The sequence below is a fragment of the Dermacentor silvarum genome, chromosome 3, assembly GCF_013339745.2.
Source record: "Dermacentor silvarum isolate Dsil-2018 chromosome 3, BIME_Dsil_1.4, whole genome shotgun sequence".
In the NCBI taxonomy this organism is placed as follows: domain Eukaryota; kingdom Metazoa; phylum Arthropoda; class Arachnida; order Ixodida; family Ixodidae; genus Dermacentor; species Dermacentor silvarum.
This window is the reverse complement of record NC_051156.1, coordinates 188,236,592-188,262,650: the sequence shown is the minus strand read 5'-3', so window position 1 is coordinate 188,262,650 and position 26,059 is coordinate 188,236,592. Positions and strand designations below refer to the sequence as shown.

General features: G+C 45.0%; 2 protein-coding genes across 2 annotated transcripts in view; one reads left to right on the top strand and one right to left on the bottom strand.

Annotated features, from left to right (window-relative positions):
• The window catches only part of LOC119446276 (uncharacterized), an 18,287-nt gene extending 12,119 nt beyond the window's left edge, over nt 1-6,168 (top strand). Inside the window, exon 10 of the mRNA XM_037710663.2 lies at nt 3,474-6,168. Within this exon, the coding sequence (XP_037566591.1) occupies nt 3,474-3,604 (131 nt within the window). The 3' untranslated portion in view covers nt 3,605-6,168. The remainder of the gene's footprint in view (nt 1-3,473) is intronic.
• LOC119446279 (acetyl-coenzyme A transporter 1-like) lies at nt 5,877-26,059 on the bottom strand. The gene is given in 11 exon segments (XM_049664052.1): nt 5,877-6,464; nt 7,282-7,451; nt 9,779-10,000; nt 11,471-11,591; nt 13,044-13,090; nt 13,092-13,229; nt 15,082-15,278; nt 17,055-17,209; nt 20,556-20,863; nt 22,019-22,300; nt 25,892-26,059. Coding segments are annotated over 9 exon segments (1,602 nt in total). The 5' UTR covers nt 22,274-22,300; nt 25,892-26,059; the 3' UTR covers nt 5,877-6,464; nt 7,282-7,292.

The window sequence follows — 26,059 nt, the reverse complement described above, 5'->3', positions numbered from 1 at the left end:
TTCACAGCTTCGTTGCCAAACCTTGTAGTCTCCGGGTTCTCTCAAGCCGCCTTTGTCGTAAGGCTTAGGCTTAACGGCCAACTCCCTTGTGCTTGCCTTGTACTACCGGGGTTCGGCGGTACAAGGACAGGCAAAAACACGACAACACACGATAGTGTAACAAGTATAAAAAGGGTTTATTGCTCCATGGGAATTCGCGTGAAAGCAGGCTATAGAGTCGACCTCGACGTTTGTCGAGGTCGATAGTGGTCGAACGAGGTAGGGCACGACAAAGGAAGGGAACAAGATGGTTACCTGAGCTCCGTCCTTCGTTGCGGCTCGCAGTCATCTCCCATTTCTCCGGCGTGCGCCGGTCGCGCCGATCGCGACCGCCCCGCCTCGTTCTGGGCTCGATCCAATGAGCGCGGGGCTCCGCGTACACGTCACCGCTGCGTTTGCAACCGGTTTCTAAGAGGATCGCGCCACCGCACGAAAAGCCGTTTGGCTCCCCGAACGGGAAGAGGGAAAAAGGCGTCTGCTCTCCTCACTTCCGTGGCGCGCGTAAGGACGCGGGGAAATATGAACCTTCATAATTCCCACAACCTATCACGATAGCAATCTTCATTTATCTGTTTGACAGCGCATGTGACGTAGTGCCGTCGGTGCTTTTAGAAGCATACTGCTTGTTTTTAATAGGCGATAACCCAAAAGTTCTGCTGTTTCTTGCTACATGCGATGCGAAGTGAGCGTCCTGTTTCTCTCTGGCGGCATCGTATTCGGGCACCGCTGAGTGGCTCGATTTCGGTTTGGTCTCATTTCGGCTTCCTTCGCTGTCTTAAAACACTACGCAATAGGAAAACAACGCGTGTCAGGGGTTGCTCGGGCCCAACAGCCCAAAGCGCGTCATCGGCGTCTTGTGCCAGAGCGATTCTCTCGAACTCACTGTAACGGGATCAAGTGTGTGCGGGGGGCAGAGGGGGTGGGTGCAGGTTGGTGTGTGTCTCATTTTCTAGTGCAGTCGTGGCTGCGCATGGATGTCAGTGTGGGTAATCTTTAGAGGTAATCTGCCGCATGTGCAAAGAGTGAGCATGCCGAAATGGCGTAACATCATGTGAGCTGTTTTGTGCACCTTGGTGCTAGAGGTTGCGTAATCTCGAGTTTTCGAGACGTGTTGAAGCGAGAGGCAGATGAAGCGCTTGCTGCTCGCTGCTGCCGGAGCTTTTCATGATAGCGTCGTCTCGCTGTGGGCAACACTATCAGCCGCGCAGGCAGTGTGGCTGCGAAAGCTTGGCTGGTTTGGCTTCGTACCACCCATGTAAAGATATCGTTGACACAGCATGAAACTATCTTTTGTCATTGACTCTCAAATTAAGCAAAATGAATTTTTTTCTCATTCAAGCTTGCTTTTTCCGATTGCCCAATAATTCGGAAAGTGTTGCAACCCCTTCCGTGTAATAAATATCCATCAGTGACTGTACTTATTTGCATAAGAGGGCAAATTTCAATATAACGAATCAAATTGCAGATTTTACCAACTTCGTTATACAGTATAGACCACTTATAACGTAACCACTTATAGTGCAGGACCAGATATACTAGTACGGTCTTTTCAGACTCCCGTTAATTTTCCCATAGCACTCCATGTATACGCATACCGCTTACAGTGCAGCCGCGTGAGACGAAATACCGGTTATAATGCGGCTTCCGCGGGAAAATCTCGCCGACAAGGGCGGTAGCGAGCACGCTTCTCAACGGGGTGCGCCCACCTATGGGAGAGGAGATCAACGAGGGCGATGTGGAGGAGGAGCATGAGACGTGGAGCATGAGTCCAAGGACGATAAAATCATCATCGCGCACTGTATGTGCAAGTGAAAGCAGGCGGGGGACGCACGCCTTCACGGAGAGCGAACGCACAGCAGAGAGCAAACGCGGCTTCCATCGCGCGAAAGGCCATGGGAGGGAGGGAGGGGGGGGGGGCGACTGCTGTGCTGCGGCACAAAATGCGTATCTTGCAACCGGGCGCAAGGGGAACTGGCGACGCAACCACGCGAAAAGGGCAAAGCGGGAAGGCAGCGCGGGTAGAAGGGGGGGGGGGCTTCTACTCTGCCAACAAATGCGTTCGCGCCTGTGCCGGCTGTCGGTGTTGTCGCGCGCACCTTATCTTGAAAGCGATCTCCACACGGCTCTGACTTTTGTATGCGCTGTGCTTACGCCGCTCAGTTTCTGTTGAACCGATAGACTGTACGAACCTTCTCTGGCTGTGGCGGCCGCATTTCTCCACACCCGCGTTTTGACGGTGGTTGTCTGCGGTCATCGAGTCTATTCATGTTTGCTTCTGCGCGTTGACACCACGCTTGTTAATTCAGTTAGTAAGCGAATGTGTCAAGATTATGCAGCTGATAAAACTACTATGCCTACTCCTTATAGCACTCTACTAATTTGCTATATATCGCAATTGATGCTTCGCCTTTCGGGCGAAACAGACATTTTTTAAAATTATTACTTTGTCTGCTTCATGCGAAGATCGTGGATGCTTGGACATTAACCTTTCAATGTTCGTAAATTTAAATGGATGCAAAACTCCCAGTTACACGCTTCGATTCTCGGATACGCGCGACTGCTTGGTCTACATTTTTTGCCTACATGCAGGGCTTGAAAATCGTTGTTTCGGTTATAGTGCCGTACCGCTTATAGTGCAGATATTCACAACTCCGGTGACTTAAGTTAAGTTATAAGCGGTCTACACTGTACATTGCCATGTTGCTGGCACATCTGGTATATTTTCACTCAATGTAAATGATTTTGAAACACACCTCAAGTTTGCTTTCAGCCGTCCGGGACAACACAGAGGTCTAGATCAATTGAGTGTCAAATTTCTCGAAAGCGGATGACAACAATATGAATAAACCATTTCTCTACAGTTACACGTGCACCATACTTCATACTCAGAATGAATGTTTTGCATTATCACTTGTGAGTGAACTTATAAAAAATGTAGAAGGCATTGTGCAATGTATTCTACAAGGGGTCATGGGAGGATATAGACCGCAGAAGATATGTACTGGAAATTAGGGTAGTGCTTTTACCAGACCATAGCTCTTATAAAGTTGAGTTTAAAAATTACAAGACTCCGCTTTGCCGTTGATGAACAATTCCATAGCAGTTTCCAATATATATTAATTGGGGCAATAAATCTTCCTCCCAACTCCTGCCATTGTGTTTCACTGTTAGAGCACAAGGTTGCAAGTTCGATTGCCAGCTGTGACAGCCATATTCTGATGGGTATGGACTTAAAAGGTTCCAGGTGGTCAAAATTAACCCAGATGCTCCATAAAAGCTTTCCATTGTTCCACTGTGCAGCTTTTTTGGGGGGGGGCACCCCATCAGTAAGCAATCCTTCCAGACGGAATGTTGTTTTCAGAGCAAGCTTTTCACGTCTATAGTGTCTCTGCATGACAAGTAAATTTTGCCTCTTCATCCCTTTGCCCCTACAGCTTCCAGAGGGCACCTTGCCAGGCGGCCTTTTCCAACGCTCGGCTGGCTCTTTCTGGGCCTAAGTGTGATGCTCAACATGTCTCTGTTCGCCTACTTTACTTTCTGGTCGGGTGTTGTTGCAAGGCAGTGAAAAACTGTGATATGCGCATCTCGTGCCTGCGTTCTTGGCGTCTGCAACTGGCCATGACATTTTGAAGACGTTTTTGTCGCACTTTTTTTTTTTTGTACATATGACAAGAAACGCGCACGTACTGACATAGGAGAGGCGCTGCGAACGCTAATAATCTATAAGCTGGTGTTTGGTGGGTGCTCTGAAGGCACGTTTTTTCGTGAAACCAGCACGGCTGCAGGTGGTCAAGCTTTTCTTGTTTTTATTGACGTAAGTACCACTGTGAGTGCTGTAAGTGTCCGTGTTCAGCACTAGCCCCCCATATTCACAGACAGGCCTAATCTCAAGGCTCTTCCATGCCTTTTCTAAACGTAGAGCGTCCCTCGACTGAAATCGACATGGTGCTTCAATAATGCCCTTTGGCAATTCTTGTATTAAAAAACTGCTCTGAGAAATGTTTCTCTACACCAGTGCCTGCGGGTAAACGGTGGCCGAATTGGGCTACAAGATTTTGGATCAGCGTCACCAAGGAGTGTTTTGAAGCATGATGACTACTTCAGACAAGTGAAAAAGCAGCGCTCCATTTTTTTGTGTCTATTGAAGGAATGCTTAGTATTACAGTGTAGTCAGTCTTTTTTCAAACTCTAATTGCTTCGGCTTGCATTAAATGGTTCAAGCCGCATTTACGGCCCACACAATGTTCCTCCTTTTTTGGGGGGAGATACAATGCTTAAGTCACCTTGGTTTTCTGTTACACATGTTGCTGTGTATACATTGTTCTAGCTGCAGGGTGTACTTTCGCCATAATTGTCACGTCTTATTCTGTCCTGACTCCAATGCACTGTTATGTTATCCTTTACTCATATTAGAAATTGTAATGTAATTGAAAATGTATTCTCTAGGTTGTTTCAATTTAGCAGTCATTCTTTCCTGTTCAGGTATGAAGCTGTGTGACCAACACATTCACATCTGATAGACATAGTCTAGTGTTGTTGACTTTGCTAGACTCTTGTTATGATGAATACAATTGAAATTCAGAGTGAAATGACAGATGTGTTATACTGCAAGTTACATTTTTTACACTTTGATGAAATTTATTTCTAACATTTAATATTAAGAAAATTAGCTAGGCAACAATTTTCTACTGCGCATTCACTTTATGCAGGAGTGCCAGTAAAATGAAGGCATGGCGAATGTATAGATTCGTACTTGCTGTTTGATAGCTTTACATAAGCACATTTAATATCTTCACTGCCACTCTGACGTTGGTCCAGTTTAAGTGACCTAGCTGTTTAACTGCCATTAATATAATGCGCAAACCTGAATGGTTTGTCATTGTTTTTTTGTTCACTTACCTCAGCAGTTCTATTTGGCATTCACATGGGCTTTATTAACCATGTGTCAGACTACGGTATAAATCATACTCCAGAATGGTTGTTCAAACACCTTACAAGTTCTTAGACATAGCGTAAAAGCGATGCTGCAAGTGTAACCACTGTTGTTTTTGTTTTGTGCACTTTTATCTTTCGTTTACGTTACAAAGAACTGCCAATGCATTCTGACTTTTCGCTTTTGTACTTTTTCTCACATATGTGCTCTTTGTAAGGCATATTTCAACTTAAGCTGGACATTTGTGCGCGTAGGATGGAATTTGGCACTTTTGCACGGTTCCAGTGTGATGTTTTTCATTGCACGACGGGATGTCTGTGGCCATGTTGAGCCAATGCTGTGGGTTCTAAATCCCTGTTCTGTCCACTTTGGATTCAAAGACAACCTGGCTCTCTTCATTTGATAAAGTACAACCATGCAATATTTAGCAAGCTCATTACGTTGTGTGAGACAGAGGGTGTCGAGTGTGCCAAAAAGCTTTACAGGGATTAGGATGTTCCAGTGTGAAAAAAAAATGTGCAGTTTGTGCGGAGTGAATTTTTAACTTGTGGTATTGTCTATTTAAATAGTAATGTGTATTCTTGGCTGTGGTTTGGTACAGGGTGCTACGCGTTTATGTGTGAAATGCGAAAGCCCATTTGCGTACATATAGTTAACCTTGTTGCCACATCAAGGTTATGTTTGCATGCTGTTATGGCTGTGATGGAACTGCGGAAACTAGTCTGTTGGGCAGCACCGTATTCTATTGGCAAGTTTCCACGGGCATCGTCTTAATTACATCTTGCTCTACTGAGATACCGTTTTTACAGACACATAATGTAACAAGCCATGTGTGAAGCTACTGTCTTTAGTGCGACAAGTTGTTCAAGTAAAACTGAAGGAAACTTCAACATGAATGTGAAACAAATTTTTTTATTATTATTGTCATCAATAAATATGTCTGTCATCAAACATATCTGGCTATTGAAGATTCTTTGAAGCACGTGCGAGGAGTTTTAGTGTGCTGTCAAGTTTAGAAGAAAAAAAAAACTATTCACATTATTATCAGCTAGTGGCTCTATCAGGAATAATATGTTTAAAAATAAAGTTCCATAACCACGTCTGCAATTGCACTCTTTGTCATGATGACCATGGCGATGCTGAAAAGTATGCTCCATGTGCACCTCCACTCCTCCCCCCTCCTTTTTTTTTTTCTTGCATGGAACAATATATGAAAAGCATTACACACTTATTTAGTCCCGAAGGCATGTGTTAAGCTTTAAAGAAACAAACAATGTGACCATGCTTGTACAGAGCACTGTATGTAATAAACTTTGTACAGACATGTCTGAAAAATGTTGGACTGCTTTTGCACGGGACTACAACTGAGGCTTTGTACAACAAGCCAGAGCATGAGTGCACACGCATCATATGAATGATCAAACAAGTGGCAGCCAGCTCAACAACTTGTAATCGAAATTTTCATTGCGCATATTTGTGGTAGGCTTAATATCTGGAAAAAAGAAGTTTTCCTTATTTTATTGACAGTCCCAAGTTTTCCCAAATAACCGTGTTTTCATGAATATAAGAAGAGTTGTTTACAGCACAATAGTGCACATTTTACACTTTTAGACACTGTCACGAATACCAAGATGGTAATTTTTTTATTGCCTTTATTTCTTTCTTTCTTTTTCCTTTTTCCCTAATGCACTGGTCTCTACTACTAAACATTTGTACACTGAATCTATTAAGATATCTAAAGTGGAAAAAAATATGTTGTACACTGCTCTGAAGTAAACCACTAATTTGCGAGCAGGACTTTTGCGAAACCCTTGTGAACACTGTAAAGAGCGTAACAATTTCACGTAAGCTGTAGGTTGCAGAACTGCAATGTCTGCTTTGGTGGCGATTTACACATACGTAAACTTCTGCTTAAGTTTTCTAAACTCGCCAACCTTCATCAGTTTTTGTAAAATCTAGGAGGTCCTAAATCAAAATTCCAATTCCTACAGCTGGTAAAATTCCACTTTCTTTTTTAAATGCAACCAACATTATCCAAACCAGTTCAGTGGTTGTCTAGTTGAAGCACTTCTGCATTTCACATGTATACGAATCAGGAAATTGGAGTTGGCACTGAGTTAAGGCCTCCTCTTAACTTGGCATACATGAGCTGTTACAAATGCAAAAGAAAAAGTAATGCACAGGTACAACTATAAACCGAGCCTGTTCAGTTTCTGGTGGGTATCTAGCCATTCAAGGGGAAGTTAAAGGTATGTGTACAACATAATGAGGTCCACTGATTGCAGCTGTGTATATTTATTGTAACATACCTGCAGCATGATCAAGTGCACTTCCATGCAGACTGTGGCAGCGACTGCAACCAGTGTGCTTTCCGCCGTGCATACAAGAGCCACAGGAAACCGAGCATGATGCAGAGCACCATCTCAATGTTGTAGCCATCTAATGTAGTGTTGCAGATGCCCCTTTGACTGCTACATGCCTGAAGGTAATGTGGACAGTGTTAGTGCCTGACAGTCACTTTAGCAGCTACAATGATGAAAAAATCTTGCACATACTACAGTTAGACCTCTATCTAATGAAGTCACTAAAAACAGCGGTTCACTTCGTTATATTGAAATTTCGTTGTATTGAAATTCGGCCTTTTAGCGACTAAGTACATCGTTGATGAATTTTTCTTACACAGAAGGGGTCGTAAAATTTTCCGAAGTATTAGGAAATCGGTAAAAATTAATTTCACCAAGAAAAAAAAATTATTTTGTTGAACTTGAAAGTCGGCGACCAAAGATACGGTTTCATGCCGTGTCGGTGATATCCTCACATCGGCGGTACAAGCAAAGCCTGCGAAGCTCTCGTGTCTACACCACCACCTCCGTGGAGTGTCATTTGCAATGGGACGGTGCGATCAGTGGAACGCTGAGGTATCACCGAACTAATTTATAAATGGTGAGAGAGTCTTGAGCTTAGTATTATACCGCTACTCATGTTTATCGCTGCTATTGCCACACAAGGCAGGGAGAATTGGCTGCAACAAAAACACCAAATTGGGCGCTGACACGGCATAGAATGCGTCGATATGAATGTGCTATACGCTTACATTGACATCGTACACCACTCGCCAATTATGACCTCCGAAACCAGGTGGTGCGCGATGTGAGATTTCGTAGGCCATGACCAGCTGAATTCGCTGCTACTGGCAAACACGCTGCTCTGCTATGGTGGCCACTCTGTCGCAATTTAAGAGGTGTGGTTGCTTGTAATCAACCATTTGACCATCTGCGTCAGTGGCAGTTTCCATTTATTGCCTCGATAGTCTTTCGTGGTGGCGGTGAAATTTCGTTCTATTGAAATTGTATATAAACACACATCATTCTATTGAGGTTCAAAATACATTGTGTTGTATCGGCAATAAGTTATAAAAATTTAAATACTTGCTTATATCAAGAATTTCATTATATTGAAGTTTGTTATATAGAGGTTAAACTGTATGCCTTTTCTATAACGCCAACGGCCCTGTGCACACTCAAGGCAGCATAGTGTTTCCACTGCCAAGGATAGATGTGCGTGTGAGCGCAGGACGCACCTAGAAACTGTTTGTAGGCAACCCGCGCTCGACTGCAGGTCCCATTAACTTCACTGTGGTTTTTCGAAATACACGGTGCATTATATGCATAACATGGCCCAGCAGACACCACGAACTATGTTCCCCACAACTTGCTGGTTGAAAGATCTCTGGAAGCTCCATGCCTGCACCATGATTGTGCTGCTGATTGCAAGAAAGTGAAAACAGTAATGGGGAGGCACCTCGACAGGAGTCCAAAAGCAGTAGGCTAGCATGTAGAATTTCACTAACGGAATGCTGGAGAAACACCACAAGACATACAGGCGCATCGTGGGTCAGGTGACTAGTTGCCCGAGCCTGCTCCAGTGTGTGTCTCACTATGGCAACCAAAAACCAGTCGGTTTTTATGGAGGGCCTCTATAGCTGAACATATTGCATGCTTCTGCTGCTGAAGCAACTGGATTCAAGTTCCTATTTGTAAGACATAATGCTGGTCTGTAATTGTATTGTGATGCTGGTTTTATCCGGGTACTCTATAAGGTATTGTCATCTGTTTCTTTAGTGTTAGAACAAGTCACATACCATTTCAACTCGACTAACAATGCATTCATATTCAAATAGGCGCGCCTTTTTATGTGTCGGTTATCAGCACAACTACAGCCATCCTTTATAGAAGGTATGATATACAATTTATCTATGTATGGATGCCATTTACCATAACAGATGAATGGCCACATACGATGCAATCAGTGGCGCACCGACGGGGGGTGATTCGGGGGTTGTAACCCCCCCCTGAGGCCGACTTAATCCCCTCTTTTGTTTAACCCCTTTTCTTTCCTTACGCATTTCAGTACTGCAACTAAGATGTAAGACACGCAATCGTCTGCACACTCGCAAAAAGCGCATTTTTTTACAATTTCCCCCGAAGAAAGTGAAATTAGCGCTCTTTAGATGGTATTGGCAAACTGTCAACCCCCCCCTGGCAGAGATCCTGGGTGCGCTACTGGATGCAATCAATTTATGACAATATGCACCACTTGTAACAGCATTCACAAAACCTCAAATACTGATCATTGCTGTCGCATCTAGTGGTAACCACACTAATTTTACACAGCTTGAATATACCGTGTATATAGTAGAGAATACCAATTGTTGTGGGTGTGGGGAAAAAGTAATGGGGGTGGTATTGTTTCAAGTCGACTGCGGTGTGTAATAGCTGCCACAGAAGTGAAAATATGCGAACTCACATCATGGTCTTCCTTGGATGAACAGTGTAGCCATCCCTTAGTGGCACCAACACATCGCTTGAAAGTGAGACTGTCCACCATCCACAGTGAGAGTGTTGCAGGCCAATTGCTCCCCAGGTTAGTGATGGTGTTGAGGAGAGTCATGTAAGTTCCCCCAATGGCGGGGTCGCTCACCCTTGCATGGAATGCCATCAAGGACACAAAACAGCTGTATACAGTCACCTGCAAAGCCAAGGTCAGGCAAATGCACATTTCTTTGAGCACAGTGATAAAACGGAAGGCAAATGTAGCTTCATACCAGCTTGTGCTGCGCCAGTATTAAAAGATATCTGAAAGGAGTAGTGACAAAATGTTTCTCTCTCTCTATATATATATATATATTGGATAGCTGTCGATCCAGCAATTATGTTGTGGAGCCTCAATTACTCAAAAGCCTGCTGACAAATAATTAGTTACCGTACCTTTTGATGTGTGCCAAGTGTTGCACAGCTTCAGACTTGAAAAAGGATACTCATCACGTCACTGAAACCTGATGTGGTGGTCTCGTGGTACCAAACACCACTGACAAGTACACGCACACTGCTACCAAAAGCTGACTCTGTTCAGTTCTCGACGGGACAAAAAAAAAAAAAAAGAGAACTGTGTTTTCAAGAGAAACGCACAATTGGCAGCTTTCGGCAACACAGTCATTGTATGACCTTCATACACAGCACCAGGCTGACTGGCATTTGTAATACCATGTGACTGCCACCTCCGCTTTTGGTGATGTGAATAGTCTCCTTTTTCGCGTCCAAAGCCGCTCTGCACTTGGCACACGTTTTTAACTGGTCGCATAAAAGGCATTGTAATTAGTTACCTCCAGTGCTTTTGAGGAATTGAGGCTTCACACTGTAATTACGGAGCTGACAGCTACCCAAAAAAGCCAAAAAGAAAAAAAAAAAAAAAAGCTGGACACGAAATTTTCATGTGAGCTCTCCCTGGATGCTGTAGCTGATTCTTCAGTGCTTTTCTGTGTCCTGCCCTATGCATTAACGACGTGTTGTTAATTAACCTGTCAATGTGCAAATGTCGATGTAAATGTCCTCCAGTAAGAAAAAAAAGCTTTGGGAGGTCCTGTGCAATGCACACAAGCTTTAGCTGAGCATTTGCTGCTTATGAATTGCTTTTGTGCACGTTTTCAACTACTCTTTGATTTGTGCTCAGCGTCTTCGGCACTCAAGTAATTTATGCGGAGCCATGGCAACAAGCCTGATGGTTGGCAGTTAGTGTCTACTGTTATCTGTAAGCTCCTATCAATTGGTTGCAATTAAGCAGTCATGTATTATAAATATCATACAAGCAGCTGGGTGTGTTTGTTTACCTTGTCAAAAAAATGTGCCTGGAATTCCTTTATGGCTGCATGAAATGATAGTTCATTATACAGATATGCCTGCGTGCAGCTGCGAGAGTATACTAACTGCACAAGGCAACGTACTTGTACAGTGCTACTGGCATTTTGCATTCATACCACTGTGTGAAATTTCATGGATGCTGGCTTCCGATAAAATTCCCACAAAAAGATACGTGTAGGGAGCGAATAGTTATTTGCCATAACATTAGCTCTTAGCTGCGTGCCGTAATGAACGTGTAATTAAAGAAACCATCTCCATAATGGCGTCTGGCTATTTCATTCTGTATGCACAGAAGCATTACCTGGTGCACTGCGTAGACAACCACAATAACTATGTAGTAGTAGATAGGGAACGTTCCATCTGGATTCTTGACATGATATGTCCAGTGGATGAGAACCATGAACGCCATTCCAAGGAGCAACCTACGAGAACCACAGGTCATACGACAGGAATGAATAATGCATAAAGGCAACCATATTTGCTCTAGCATTATCCTTGAATGCAACCTATAAAGCTTTTCACGAAGCTTGCTCATTATGGGTTCCACTGTAGGCTTCCATTTTTAGAATCATGCCAAATGTGATGCCAAATTAAAGAGCCCCTGAAGAAGTTTTTGAACATAATAATAAAATGCCGCTGATCTGTAAAATGGGCTCCTGTGAACATGTGAGCCAAATATTGTTGCACTGCATGCAGCAGGGAATTTACAATCTCGTGTCTAAAATAAATTGCTCTCCCCTTTGCAATGTCACCATGCAGCTACCTCACTAGCAGCCAAGTCCACTAACAGCTATTATCTGATTTCGAGATAGCGAGAAGATTCTCAGTAATACTATAATTGTTAATTTTGAGTTACAAAAATGAAAATTACGTGTCTGTGATCTTAAAAAGACAAAAAGTATATGTATTTCATCTTTGCACTTCCAGTCCACTCACGGCAGTTGCACACAGCTGTGGTCTACTGAGTGCGGCCTTCGAGATAGCACCGGCGTGCTGCTTAGTATAGTCACTGCGGTCACCATGGAGTGCCGTGACAAGTCCTCTCGTTGGTGAGACGATCAGACAATCACGTGTGCTGATTGGTCTCAGTAAGTGACGTAGCTCCAGGCACCGAGCACCCATCCTTAGTCTAGAGAGTGCTGCACATGCCTAAACCAGAACTAACGTGGTAAAAGAAATCAAAATGAGAAAAAGAACTTTTGACTTTGCCCTCTTGCCATCTCCCCACATTAGTGGAGACCAAGGGAGAAAGAAAGCCACACATCAGTGTGAAAACTACCTCTAACTCTTCTTATACTTGAAGGATTCGAAAGATTTTTGCGCAGGAGATTCGCACGGCAACATCCTTTAATAGTGAGACACTGTGATTAGTCAGAAAAGTGATTTAAGGTGTATTTTTTCCTCAACTAGCCAACAATAACTGATGACTGAATTGCCTTTTTCTTTTTTTGTTCCTTGTGTATTTGTGTGTGTGTGTGTTTCTTTTTTCACTATCATTAATTATTTTGTTCTTTGGCTTGTTTCTGCTAAAAATAGCTTTGCTTAGGATGAAAAACGCAGAGAAGAACTGCCAATAAATTTGCTTTCTTACTACTCAGATATAAGTAGAATCTCACAGAAGTATCAGTGACAGAGTTCGGCATCAATTTTACAAAAGCATTGTTCCTATTTCTTTAATTATTTAATGAAAAATCACAAGCCTCTGCACCAAATGGACACAAAGCTCAGTGCTTCTATATCCCTGAAAGAATTAATTAAGCTTCGTTCGTGGTGTATGAGTCTCTCGTGAAACACCAGTGAAAAAACAAATAAGAAAAAAAAAAAAAACACTGACCACTGCATTGCTGCAGGCCACTTTGTGCTGTGTTCCATACCTGTAAGGGTAGGCCTTGAAAAAGACGTCTAGTGGTCTATTGCCAGCCTGTATGCTTGCTTATCATGAATGGCAGCATAATCTGCATGGGCACCAACGGGATTGCCAGCAGAGCCAAATTTTCCCTGTGTAAGCCAGCCTCTAGGAGCTTCAACCCCGTCACACTGTCAGCTGCAGCAAAGCCCACCTGCACAGTCGTGATACATCCTGCCTGAGTTTCACGACCATGGGCATTAAGCAAAGGAAGGCTACCACTTTGCTGAATGCTACAAGGTGAGAAACATTTTAGCTCTAGCCCCTAGTAAAGTTCTCACAGGCCTCAGCTGGTATAAATTTTTTCAACATCATCATGTGATGAACATAACCTGCAGCCTGTCAAGCTGCTCCCCATGGCCTTCTTATTTAGTGTACTTCCCTGATCCCCAAGTTTCACGACCATGGGCATCAGGCAAAAAAAAAAAGGCGACCACTTTGCTGTAGGCACTAGGTGAGAAACATTAAATTTTAGCCCAAGCCCCAAGTAAATTTCTCATGGGTGTCAGCTGGTAAGAATTTCTCAACACCATGATATGAACATAACCTGGAACCTGTCAAGCTTTTCTGCATGGCTCTCGTATTAAGTGCTCTTCACTGATCCCTAAACCTCACACAACTTCAACTCTGCTGTGTCACCTTCTAAACACAATAGTGTATCAACCTCCCTATCTTTCCGTCTATAGATGGCAACAGACTGCTTTGGTATGTTGTTATTGCCTTATCGTTGCTCCTACCACCCCTGCCAGGCACAAAGCTCTCATATGCATCCACAGAAGTCAGTGCATGCACAGTTAACACTTGGGCAGGGCAGCAAAAGACAGAAATGGTATGGCAGTAACGCTATAAGCTAGGGCGCTTGAAGCCTGGCTAGTTGGTTTTTATTTAACATAGAAAACAGCACAGGTAATGGAACAAGTGATTTTGCATTGTTGTTTTGTGACTATAAGCTAGCACATTCTGTGTTTAATGCTATATGGATTATTGTGCCCCTCCAAATAAAGACTATTTGATAGCACAGTGTCCTGCTTATATCGCTTGTTCTATTGTCTGCACTGTTGGCTATGCTGAATTCAATTATAAAACGTCCTAAAGATGTTATACAATCCACTGCATGAAGTGATCATCCGCAATAGAACAAGGGATGTCTGAGGCTGGAGCCAACCTTTCAACCAGGAGACTTGTCTTGCCCTGACGAAGACATGTTCGCTTGTTGAAATGTTGGCTGTAGGCTGACGCTTACCATGTTCAGCCACTGTTTATCACTTAATGTCTTCATCTTTCCATGAACCTGTTATCTTGTTTTGATTTTGTCAAGGCCTTAAGTGAGACTGAGACCCCTCATCTGAATGTTCTACTTTTAATGTGAACAGCATTCTTAGGATACGTCACGCACTTACCGGTATCTATCTATGTCTGTCTCTAATCGTTTTCCCCGATCCACATAAACTTGGGTCACTGATACCCAAGTTGATGTGGATGGTTTAATAGGTAGAGCTCCTGTGCGCCTGGGAATTAGGTTTAAAACCAGTCGTCAGACCAACATGGGTCAGGGGATTATGAGTATGTGCTTCTCAATTCAGTTCACTTCTTTGACGCCAGCCTGGGTCACTGAGTATGCGCCGCTCTTCAATGAAAAAAAAAAAAAATCCGTTAAATTTTTTGGGTGCTGGGCAGAATCAAACCCGCATCATATATATTCGGACAATCTTCTCTGCATATATATTCACTCATGTGCCACGTGCAGACTTCCTGATGGCACCACTAGGTGATGCATGTCCAGAGGGAAGTGCAAGAAAGGAGCCTGTCTCCCTACGTGATTCATACGCGACAGGTTTCGGCAGTGGCAATACAGTGTGTCGCTACATTGCTTCAGTACTAATCGCATTAACGTCTACATTCATCGTGAGATGGGTTTTGCGAGAATTTTTTCATACGCATTCATACTTAGCTGTGCAATACTAATGAAGACGTACACTACCACACGCGAGACAAACACCATTCACCTTGCACGTTAACAGAAAAATGCATTGCGTGCGGATACTGGGGAGCTGAAAGATGCGCAGCGCCATCTTGTATGTCTGAGCGATACCCAGATCAGAGTGGCCATCCTCATCTGTGGTAGATGCATCTCGTTCTTGTTTCAGCAAGGCCACCAGGGTTGTCGTCACCATGAACAGGATGCCCCAGAAATACAGGAACCCTGCGGCCACAACGCAATTAGTGAGTTGCAATGCGGTCCTGGATTCTTAAATTGTCTTGCGCTTTTGCTGCAGGTACACGAAGTTGTCATGCTCAAGCCTAACACACCTTTTTGATATCTAAGTGGTAATTCACTTTGATGCTTGTAGTATTTTTAGGAATTGTACCTCTGATTTCTGAGCCTTAAGGTGCTTGTCGCTTTATTTACGAGATGACAATACTGCAGCTTTGAGAAACGTTGAGACAGTGTCCTTGACCTACTTACTATCGTGCGTGTTTAAGAAAACACATTGTGTTGATTATGCAGTAAAGTACCATCACTATAGAGGGTCAAGATTGTATAAGGTAGAACCTAGCGGCCTATTTGCAAATGCCTGATTTCAGATATCCAATACATTATGTCACCATGTTAACAAACAAAACAAAGTATTTTTTGTTGTGCACACATGGTGACTGACACCACAGTTTTGAAGTCTAAACACTTTGCAGAACATTTTCTGCCATTCACCCAAAAAAGCAATCAAAGCTTAATTTATCAGTCTAGTAAAAATTCTTCAAATTTCCATAGACAATAACTGTACTGAAAATGACGCTCATTAGGAAACACGAAATACATTGTATCTCAAGCTCCTAAAGCTCTCATTTCATAATTGCAACACTGCTTTGGAACTATGTGCATTATAACAAAAGGCCATTGTGAATATTGTGTTGTCATTGTACAACTTCGTAATGGCAGCATTAACTCATTCTCACCACCACAATCCACAGTGTGCCACATAACTATGTTTCTATAGCTCACCACAATTAAATTTACTTCCACCATGTTTATAGAAGCAGTCACTTTTGAGTGAAGACATTTACCACATGCCAAAATGGATCTTAGTTGACAGCAAAATGTTGGTTCCTGCATTCTAGTTTCTTTTCTTGAAATTTTACTTTGAAAATAATTATAGTTGGTATATGCCAGCAATTACACTTTCACCGAGTGATAATAGGGCCATATGGTTCATTTGTGCAAACAGGGGCATGTATATTTCGGCACAGCTTATAAGTCAGCAGACTTCAGCAATTGCTCTGGCTCTTAATTCATTTACTCATAGATCGGCACACTCACTCATAAGTGCAGTGACCCATACTATCTCCACATTCCCCTTCACAGGCGTGAGGTAGAGCAAGTGATGAAGGATGTGAGTGAGCGTGAGTATATGTGAGTGAATGTTGTTGATTATATGAGTAGGCATGAGAAGGAATGTGAGTGATTGTCGACGAGTGTGAGTGCTTGTAAGTGTGAATGAGTACATAACTTGTGAAAATATTCGTCAGTGAGTAGAGTGACTATCCGCTTGTTATCCCAACCTATGCATTTACTGCAACAGTATCAGCTGCTCTAATAGCAAGGACTGCTACATTCTCAGGAACAGCTTCTCCTTTGCCATACGCACAATGTCGTCCTTGCCCACTACAGTATTGCCTGTTATGGCCTCCAAGATGTGTGCACAAACATCAGCACTCTCAGAGTCCATATGGGGCACAAAGTCTCGTGCAATTTACCCAGTGCCAAAGCTGTGCGATCCCGCAGTGGTTAGTACACCCAGCTGCCAAATGCATGTCACAGTGGCAGTGGTGCTGGGCAGCTTTGTTTTGGTGAAGCTCAGGACATAGCTTGATGTTGATGACGACACCATAAAATAAATGGTTGTCATTGTGAGCCTAATGGAAAGGGCGTACAGAAGAACATACAGTAAATATAATAGCCAAGCAGCAGGAGGATCCTCACCATCAAGAGTGACGATACCATCCTTATGAGGTACGGATCTCAGGTAGCGGTTGCAGAAGTCTGCCGACTCGAGAGCCAAGAAGACCACGTTTCCCAAGATGTATCCGGCAGTTTGCCCCACAGAATTGCATGTGGAGGCGTAGCCTACGTGCCTCCTGGAAAGGGGAAGGGACATGCTATTTGTACTGTTATAGAGCACTCTGTACGTTGAACCTCATTATAATGAAGTCGCATTGGACACGAAAATATCTTCGTTGTATCCGACATTCGTTATAAGAATGCACGCAGATATCGACGGCGAAAAAAATCACAATCAGGTTTATGCGAAAGAAACGCATAAGTGAGGTTCCTCCTAAGGCCCAGCAAAAGGTCTCCTGCGGATTCTGATGACCAGTCAACTTCATGCTGTGCTTATACGAGGCCTCCCAAACAAGAATAAATTATTACACGCGCTCTGCACAGCGCAAATACGGAACCGTGCAGTGGTTATCACGCGGGATCAGCTCTATGGCTTGCCGACTTGGGGTCTTACTAAGCCAATTAAGCAGGACATGGATCCATACTCCGATACTACTGCTGTCGGTACCACAAGTGCGAAAATATTGGCTTCAAGCTTTCCGCGATGCCTTGTCACCAGCCACTCTGCAGTCTTTAGGCCGCCAGTCCTAACCAGTGCCGCTTTGCCGAGAGTCGGCAACCAAACTTGCGGTCTCGTGCCAGTCAACGTGGCGGCAACTTTGCTCATGGCCATCATGTTCGTGACCACGCGCACTTAGTTCAAGCTTTAAACACCGTGCGGCGTCCGAAATTTTGATTATTGCTGTTATCAGCCACTCTGCAGTCTTTAGGCCGCCAGTCCTAACCAGTGCCGCTTCCCGGCGGCTGTTTTCCCGGCTGACGTCGTTTTCGGCCGGTCGGCAACCATAGAAAACTTGTAACCCCGGTCTCGCAACGTGCCAGTCAACGTTGCGTGGCGGCAACTTGACGATGCTCATGGACGTATTTTCGGTTTCATGGTTCGTATTTGCTATATAAAGATGGTGTCCACGCGCACGTATATAAGGGTTAGTTCAAGCTTTCAGCGCCTTGCCGCGAGGCCACCGTGCGGCGTCCGATCTCCCGCGCTCTCCGAATTTTGCGAGAGAGGACGATTATTGAAAACCCGGCGCGGACCGCGGCGCTGTGACGTACCCTCGTCGCTCTTATTGGTTCTTATTGGCATTTGCCGCAGAACCCTATGGCTTTTAGGTGACGGCCATACCCTGCCACGATAAGAATGCTGCATCGAGTGAAAATGCATCTCGCGGCCAAGAAAAGCGAAAATCGAGCCTGAAACGCGTGTGGCGTCCGAAATTTTTATTATTGCTGTTATATATTGGTGCTATGGTTAGGTGACGGTGCCACAGAAATCATGCAGGTCCGAAAATAAAGGAGTCTGAAAAATCAGCCGGTGACTGTATTTGACATTTGCTACCCTATGTATTTTAAAGCACGTGCTAACAAAATTTGCTTCGCCAAAACCGATACCTGCGTTGTATCCTGCACTTACGATTTTGTTATACCAGGAGAATACTCCATTGAAATCAGGCATGACCAACCAAATTTTATATTTACTTCGTTATATCTAATAATTCGTTAAATCTGTGTTCGTTATATCAAGTTTTCATAAACATCGACATAACAAACCAGTATAACGAAGTTCTCAATATAACAAAGTATCTCATTTTTAATAACTTCTTCCATAGAACGCCATGCATTTCGAGCCTCAATATAACGAAGTGTGTTTATACACTATTTCGATGTTGCAAGATATCACTGCCGCCGCGAAGAAATACCAAGGTAACAAGTGGAAACTCCCGCAGGCGCAGATGGTCAAATGGTCGATTAACAAGCGGCTGCTTGCGAACGCACATCTCAAATCGCGCGCCAAGCGACGAAGAGCGACCGTCGAAGCGAAGTATATATAGCGTAGCAACAATCCTATCGACGTCATGTCCCGTATCAAGTCCAAGTGCGATAAGACCCTCTCGCGCCGTATGCTGAGGTTAAGTCCTTAAGGATGTGGCTTGATGCGCGCCGTATTCACGTGCGAGCTTGGAAAGGGGGGGGTGAGGGGCAGGTGAGCGGTTTTCTCCTCTCCTAGGCTGGCCGTAGCTACACATGACTGCCAGCCTGGCTGGGCGCACACGCGGCGGGTGCAAAGCAAAGATGGCCGTGGCTTCATGTATGCTGTCTTCCCGCGCGTTTAGTACTAGAGGTCGCGTAAGCTCTGTAGTTTCGGAAACGCTTTGAAGCGCGTTCGCTCCTTTCTCATATGATAGCATCGTCTCACTGCGGTCGACACTATCAGCTGCTGCGGCGGAGTGAACGCGAAAGCTACGCCTTGTACCGCTGTACTTAGATTTAGGTGCACGTTAAAGAACCCCAGGTGGTCCAAATTTCCGGAGTCCCCCACTACGGCGTGCCTCATGATCAGATCGTGGTTCTGGCACGTAAAAACCCAATAATTTAATTTAATTTAATTTGTACCGCCGATGTGAAGATATCGTCGACACGGCATGAAACCGTAACGTTGGTTGCCGACTCTCAAATGCAACAAAACAAACATTATTTTTCTCGTTGAAATTTTTTTTTTTTTTATGATTACCAAAATTATAGGGTTCCTTCTAGCAATGTAAGGAAAATACGTCGGTCATTGGACTTATCTCCATAAAAGGTCGAATTTCAATATAACGAAACTTCGGTATAACGAAGCAAATTGCCCTTTTACCGACTTCGTTATATCGAGGTTTTGTATTGTGCCCAGAGGGCCGCTTTTAGAGCTTGAGTAATGTGTTTAATACTTGAACGAACTAAACAATTTCCCGCTGATTACGATATTCCTTAATGCGAAATTTGAGCACAGCTGTATATGTGTTTTCATTCCTGACGACGCGGACGATCTGTCTCGTGCGGCACGTTGCAAACGGAGCGAAGTGTGGCGTGACTGCCTCGCTAATCGGAAGACCGCGAGAGGCAGCGCGTGGGTGACGCGTAGGCGCGATTTACAGCAGTCGCCGCAGACAGACCTCCGCTCATGCAGCGCTTTGTTTCCATACATGGTATCGGTGGCGTCATCGGTGAACAGACGATGCGCGCTACTCTGGCGCCATTTCGTAGCCATAGTCGCCCTGTCTTGCGCGGCACTACGCTTTTCTTCCTCCACTTTCCTCCTCGCGCTCTATTCGCTATCACCGTCTTTTATCCGCGCTCCGCGTTCGCTCTTCTATCGCTGAGCTCGGTTACGAGGGACGACGCCAAGAGCTGCACTCTAAAAGGTGGAGCCTGTGGTGTGTGTCTTTTTTCTTCTGTGCGTCGTCGTTCTTGCTCTGTTTTCATCTTTTTATGTCATGCTCAACCAACAAGCCCAGCGTCGCACACTTGAATGAACCTGAATGTAATATAAAAAAGTCTGCCTTTCTCGAAAAGAAAGTTCGCGACAAGTACTGTGCATTCACTCACCGTGAGAGCATTGTGAGGGCCCAGCCGTCGACGGCAATGTCCTGAGTAGCCGCCAGGAAGTTTAGCGACAGGAAGATGAGCGTCAGCATGAGAACGCTGGGCTGCGTCTCGCTGCTGCCTTCCTCGTCGCCCAGCAGGAACCGCACGTGCGACGACAGCCAGAAGAAGGACAGGCCAATGGCGTACTGGGTGGGCACCAGCCACGACTTGCGCCGCCCAAAGCGGCTCGAGTACAGAGAGTCTACGATGGGGGCCCATAGGAGCTTCACGCTGAAGGGCCATGTCACCAAGCTGAACAGGGCTTGTTCCTGCGTGAAATGAACGTACGGCGTCTCCTTTTAGCCTAAAGTAAGCCGACTGATTTTTGCTTCTAAAAACCAGAGCCCTTCTCCACATCTCAATGTTATGAAGATTGTGACGCCTGCCACTAGCTGCCCACCGATAAACGTTCTTGTAGTGCAGTACTCTGACGCATTTATGTGCAGCAGGGAGCTTTAAAAAAGAAGAAAAAAACTTTCTTGGTGTGCAGCACATGCTTCCGAAAGCATTTCGCTCATTTTCGCGACGTCACGACATAGGGGAACTTTTTTTTTATGCAATGTCAGCGCCTCTCGAAAACTATTTTTTGGAGCGCAGAAGCACAGAGGTTAGCTGTAATGTAGTTTTGTGGGTAGAGCTTCCAGAGAATTTTTAGGTTGTCACCGACAATACTCGGTAAACAAGTAGGGGTGTGCGAATATTCGAAACTTTCGAATAACGAATCAAATAGTGTCCTATTCGATTCGGTCTCCGAATAGAATAGTCACAAATTCGGCACTTCACAAATAGAATTCACAAATTCACAAATAGATTTCGTAAATGCGAATACTTTTCGAATATTTCAAAACGTCAGTTGCACACAAATAAGCATAAAATTGAAACAAAAGTGCGGCAAGTTTCTACCCCCGCGGGTATAGTATGGACATAAAACATGAGAGTGTGCGCAGTGGAGTCGACTACGTCACTTAGGTAACCATGTTTTATAGACTGTACAGCGATCATTCGCACTCTCTGAAGCTTCTAATGCTCCGTTTGTGCTTTTGATAGACAACGCTTCATAAGGTACTATACATATGTAATGACAAAAAGTTTGCTGACTTTAAGAATGCTGGTACGTGAACATCGTTTTATAATAATTGTGATAACGGCTCTTCATTATTCGAAAACTATGCGAAAAGTATTCGATTCGAGTCGCTTCGGGCACTACTCGATTCGTATTTGATTCGGTATCAAAAACCACTATTCACACACCCCTATGAACAAGCTCTGGCGATATTTAGTGTTCAGCAATGACATCTACCAGTGGGATGATGCTTTGCATAAAGGGTTAAAAAAATGATGGCCAATTTCTTTTGTATGTGTGTGTGGGTGGGGGGGGGGGGGGGGAGTGCCCCACACATATCATTGCTGCATCGATAGCCCACCTTGTAGCTGATGCGCCTGTTCTGAAGCAGCAGTGGCACAGCTGAACCAAGGCCCAGTGGGATGCCTTGAAGCAAGTACAGGAACAGCAGGAGTGCAATGCTACGCCACTCTTCTCGCACACCACCAACGCGGTCTTTGTCGTTGTGATGGCTGTCCCCGCTTGCGCGGCCATCCTTCAGCAAAGGATCTTTGGTTTGAGCCAGGGTGCCGTCTCCGACTGAATCTTGATGCTCGCTGATGGGACGTTTGCGCATCTTCGTTTCACATCACATGGTGGGCTTCTGCTGCGAAACACAGAACACAGGATGCTCACACGGTCGTTCACAATCTGAGCAGACCGAAATTCAAGCAATATTGTCGGCTACTATAGCTGTCAGTATTGCAATAAACCTTTGGGTGCGATTAATAAGCGGCTCTTTCTAAGCACCTAGGCTGCAAATAGGCACTTACCATGTAAACGGTCATTCATAAAATGCTACATAGTGTACAAATATTCCTATTACATCATATCAGCGTATGCGCGTGTATCAGTGTAAGCCTTTTGAGTAGGATGACTATAAAACAAGGTTTTGAATTATGCATGTAAGTAAGAATTCGGTATAACGAAGTTGAAGGAGGAGCCGCACTTCGTTATATGCATTACTTCGTTATAACGATTTGTCCGCCCTCCCGGCCGACATGGGCGCAAGAAAAAAAATGGTGGAGGGGGCGTGCGCGTAGTAACCAACTGCAGGATAGGCAAACTGCAAAAACCCGCTGCAAACGGCAGATAGACAGCGATTTCTTTTTTTTTTTTTTCTGCCCCATCATCGCGAGCGAGCTGAGTGCTTTCTCTAATGCAGCTGTCGACGCTCATACATCTTCGTGCGCGCACAAGTAGCGGCGCGCAGCAAGTTTTGCAGCGCGTTTAATTCGTTGCCGGCGGAGTGCTGCAAATTAAGCCTGTTATTTTTAAGGCGTTCGATGCCGGCCTGGCGTACAAACTCGCAGAGGAAGAGCAGCGTGTCGCGGACTCGATGGTCGTCGGGGCGGGGAAGTCCACCTTTCAAGCGCAGTGATGTATGTTCGCCTGCATTTCTGGCGGAATGAGTCTAATTGGTATCCCATGCAGTCCCCATAGCATATGGGACCATAGAATATGTGCTCGCGCTATGTGCGTCATTCTGCTGTTCTTATGCGCGAGCGATGCGTCGCTTTTATAGCGATAGCAATTATATGGACACTCCAAGCGAATTTCTGCCGTCGCCGTCAGGTTCCGTAGAAAGTCCAAGGGCGATAAAATCGTCGCCGCGCGCCGTATGCTGTATGTGCGCGTGAAAGCGCGCGAGGGAAGTGCGCTTTGACGGAGAGCGAACGCACGGCGGAGAGCAAACGCGATGTTTTTCTGTCGTGCGAAAGGCCGTGGGGGATGGGAGGTAGGGGAGGCGACGTTTAGCTGCGGCACCAAATGCGTATCTTACGACCGGGTGCAAGGGTAACTGACGACTCAATCTCCCTACGCGAAAGGAGGAAAGCGGGAAGGCAGCGCGGGAGGGAGGAGGTGCGGCTTCTACTCTGCCAGCAACTGCGTACTTGTACTTTGCGCGGCTGCTGGCGGTCGTGCGCACCGTATCTTGAAAGCGATCTACAACACGGCTCGTACCTTTGTATGCGCTGTGCCTTTCGCCGCTTAGTTTCTGTTGAAGCGATAGACCGCACGAACCTTCGCTCGCTGCTGCTGGCGCGCTTGCTCACGCCAGCGTTTTGACAGCGGTTGTGTGCGGTCATCGAGTGTGATCTATTCATGTTTGCTTGTGCGCGCTGATACCATGCTTAATTCACTTAGTAAGTCGAATGTGTCCAAGTCAATACAGCTGGTAAAACGACTATTCTTACTCTGTGTAGCTCTCTACTAATTTGCTATCGCAATTGATGCTTCGCCTTTCGGGCGAAACTGCGACTTTTTATTTGTAACACTGTTTTGCAAGTACGTTATTATTGTAAACATTTTAGCTCTCATGTATCGGTTTTCTGTTGTCGTTTGTTCTACGACGCCCCCCCCCCCCCCCCCCCCTTACTCAATGCTTGGCAGCCTGTAAGGTACTGTATAATAAATAAAATAAGTATGTCTGGCGGTATATAGACGGGCACCCGTTGGGCATGCGGTTGATTCGGTGGTCTGTGATTCTGGTATACGCTTTTGTCTTAACTGTCGTCAGATAGGCGTCTCTTCCGTGCCATCCGTCTATATGGAGAATGTCTTCCATCAGTGCGGCTTATGTCCCGAGCACCGCGTGGCAGTGTCTGATGGCAGCATATTCTTGTTGACAGAAACTTCTTGAGGGCGCGGTAGTCTCTCTTGCAACGCAGTGATTCTGCGGGGTCGTGTACTCGGCGATCGTTCGGCTTATTATTTTTTCGTGAACGTGCCGGGAGAGCGCGTCGGTAGGCCTCTGATTTTGTGCAAGGCCCCTCCGCGGTGGCCAGCGTAAAGATATTTGTTGGTGGTGTTGTTTTCATTGTTGTTGCCTAGGGGCGTCCGCTCGCGTACAGCCGCTGAGCATTTTACGACATCAGAAAGTAAATTGTATTGCTCTGCCGACACGATCGATCACGCAACACTAACACCGTAGAGAAATAACACCTTGTGCACGCGCAATGACGGCGAATTTGAATTAGCATGCACAGCTGCGTTAGAGAGAAAGCATGTCATCTCGCTGACCAAACACGCGCGTCGGGAAACAATGTTTCGCGGTCCTTCAGCGGTGCGCAGCGGGCATTTGCATCGGCTTAATTCCCGGGGGTTACTATAGCAGCACCACACACTCCCCACTGTCGGGCAGTGTTGGCCGTGAGGGTGGACAGCTGTTTTAACGAAGTAATGTGTATAACGAAGTATGTTGATTTGGCAATCCTTCAACTTCGTTGTAGCGAGGTTTTACTTACATGTGGCCATGCAACGAGTAGCAGCATGGCAGACGACCGACAAAGCCGGAGCGAGCGCCCAAAACGTCACGATGTCGCGTCACGTGACCATTTTCTGTGGACACATTTTCTCGAAAACGAAACCTAAACTTGTTCACAGAAAAGCCACTACAGTAGGTTATACTTACGCTGCTCCGATACTTGCCAGTAATCGCTTTTTCTTTATTTTTTCTTTCTTCGTCTTCTTCTTCTTCTTCTTTTTTTTTTTTTTTAATTGGATTCGCGGTTGGGACTTTCCTGTTCCGTACGTATACGCATGGCTGTGGTATAACTAGGCCGGGAGCACCCTGTTCGGCACCTAGTTAGGCCATATATACATGTGTACGTACGGTGCAGAATAAATAATCATCTATTCGATTAGATCAATTCACGTGGCGTTTTCGGAAAATACGTGGACAGTGTATGCAGTCATATTACCGGTGGATTGCCGATAGCTGCTAAGTGCTGGATGCAACAAAACACCGTGCTACGATTGAGCGAAGGTTAAGCTATAAAATTCATTTAAAAAGTTACACATAACAATACAAATGCGATCAAATGGATGAGAACAACTTCGCTTGTATCAGAGTTTAATCAATGAACGATACCGTATAATATATATATATATATATATATATATATATATATATATATCAGGCACGTAGGTTTCATATTGGAAGCATTGAACATGCCGTATAGACTTCACAACGTCCAGCCGACGTGGTGTTCATTGAAATCCCGCAAGCGATAGCTCTTACTTGGCGTTGCTAATTTACCCCACCCACACCCAGCGGCATGCACAATTGGTGACTCTAAAACTTAAATTTGGGCTGCCGCGTATAAATTTTGTTTCCTAACTATACCCACGCACGGCTTACGCTCTTTCAAATCCCGTAGATAGTGGACGCGCGTTCCCAAGATAGCGCAACTCACCTCCTGTTTGGGCTATCTTGTGTCATTCATTCAAATTCCACGTGTGAAATGATCGAAGCAGACGATCCCGCCGAAGCTTACACATACGTGTCCCTGTCGCTTCACTCCACCGCCAAGTGGCGCTGCGTTCCGAAACCCTGCTGGATAAGACAAATTAAATTTTT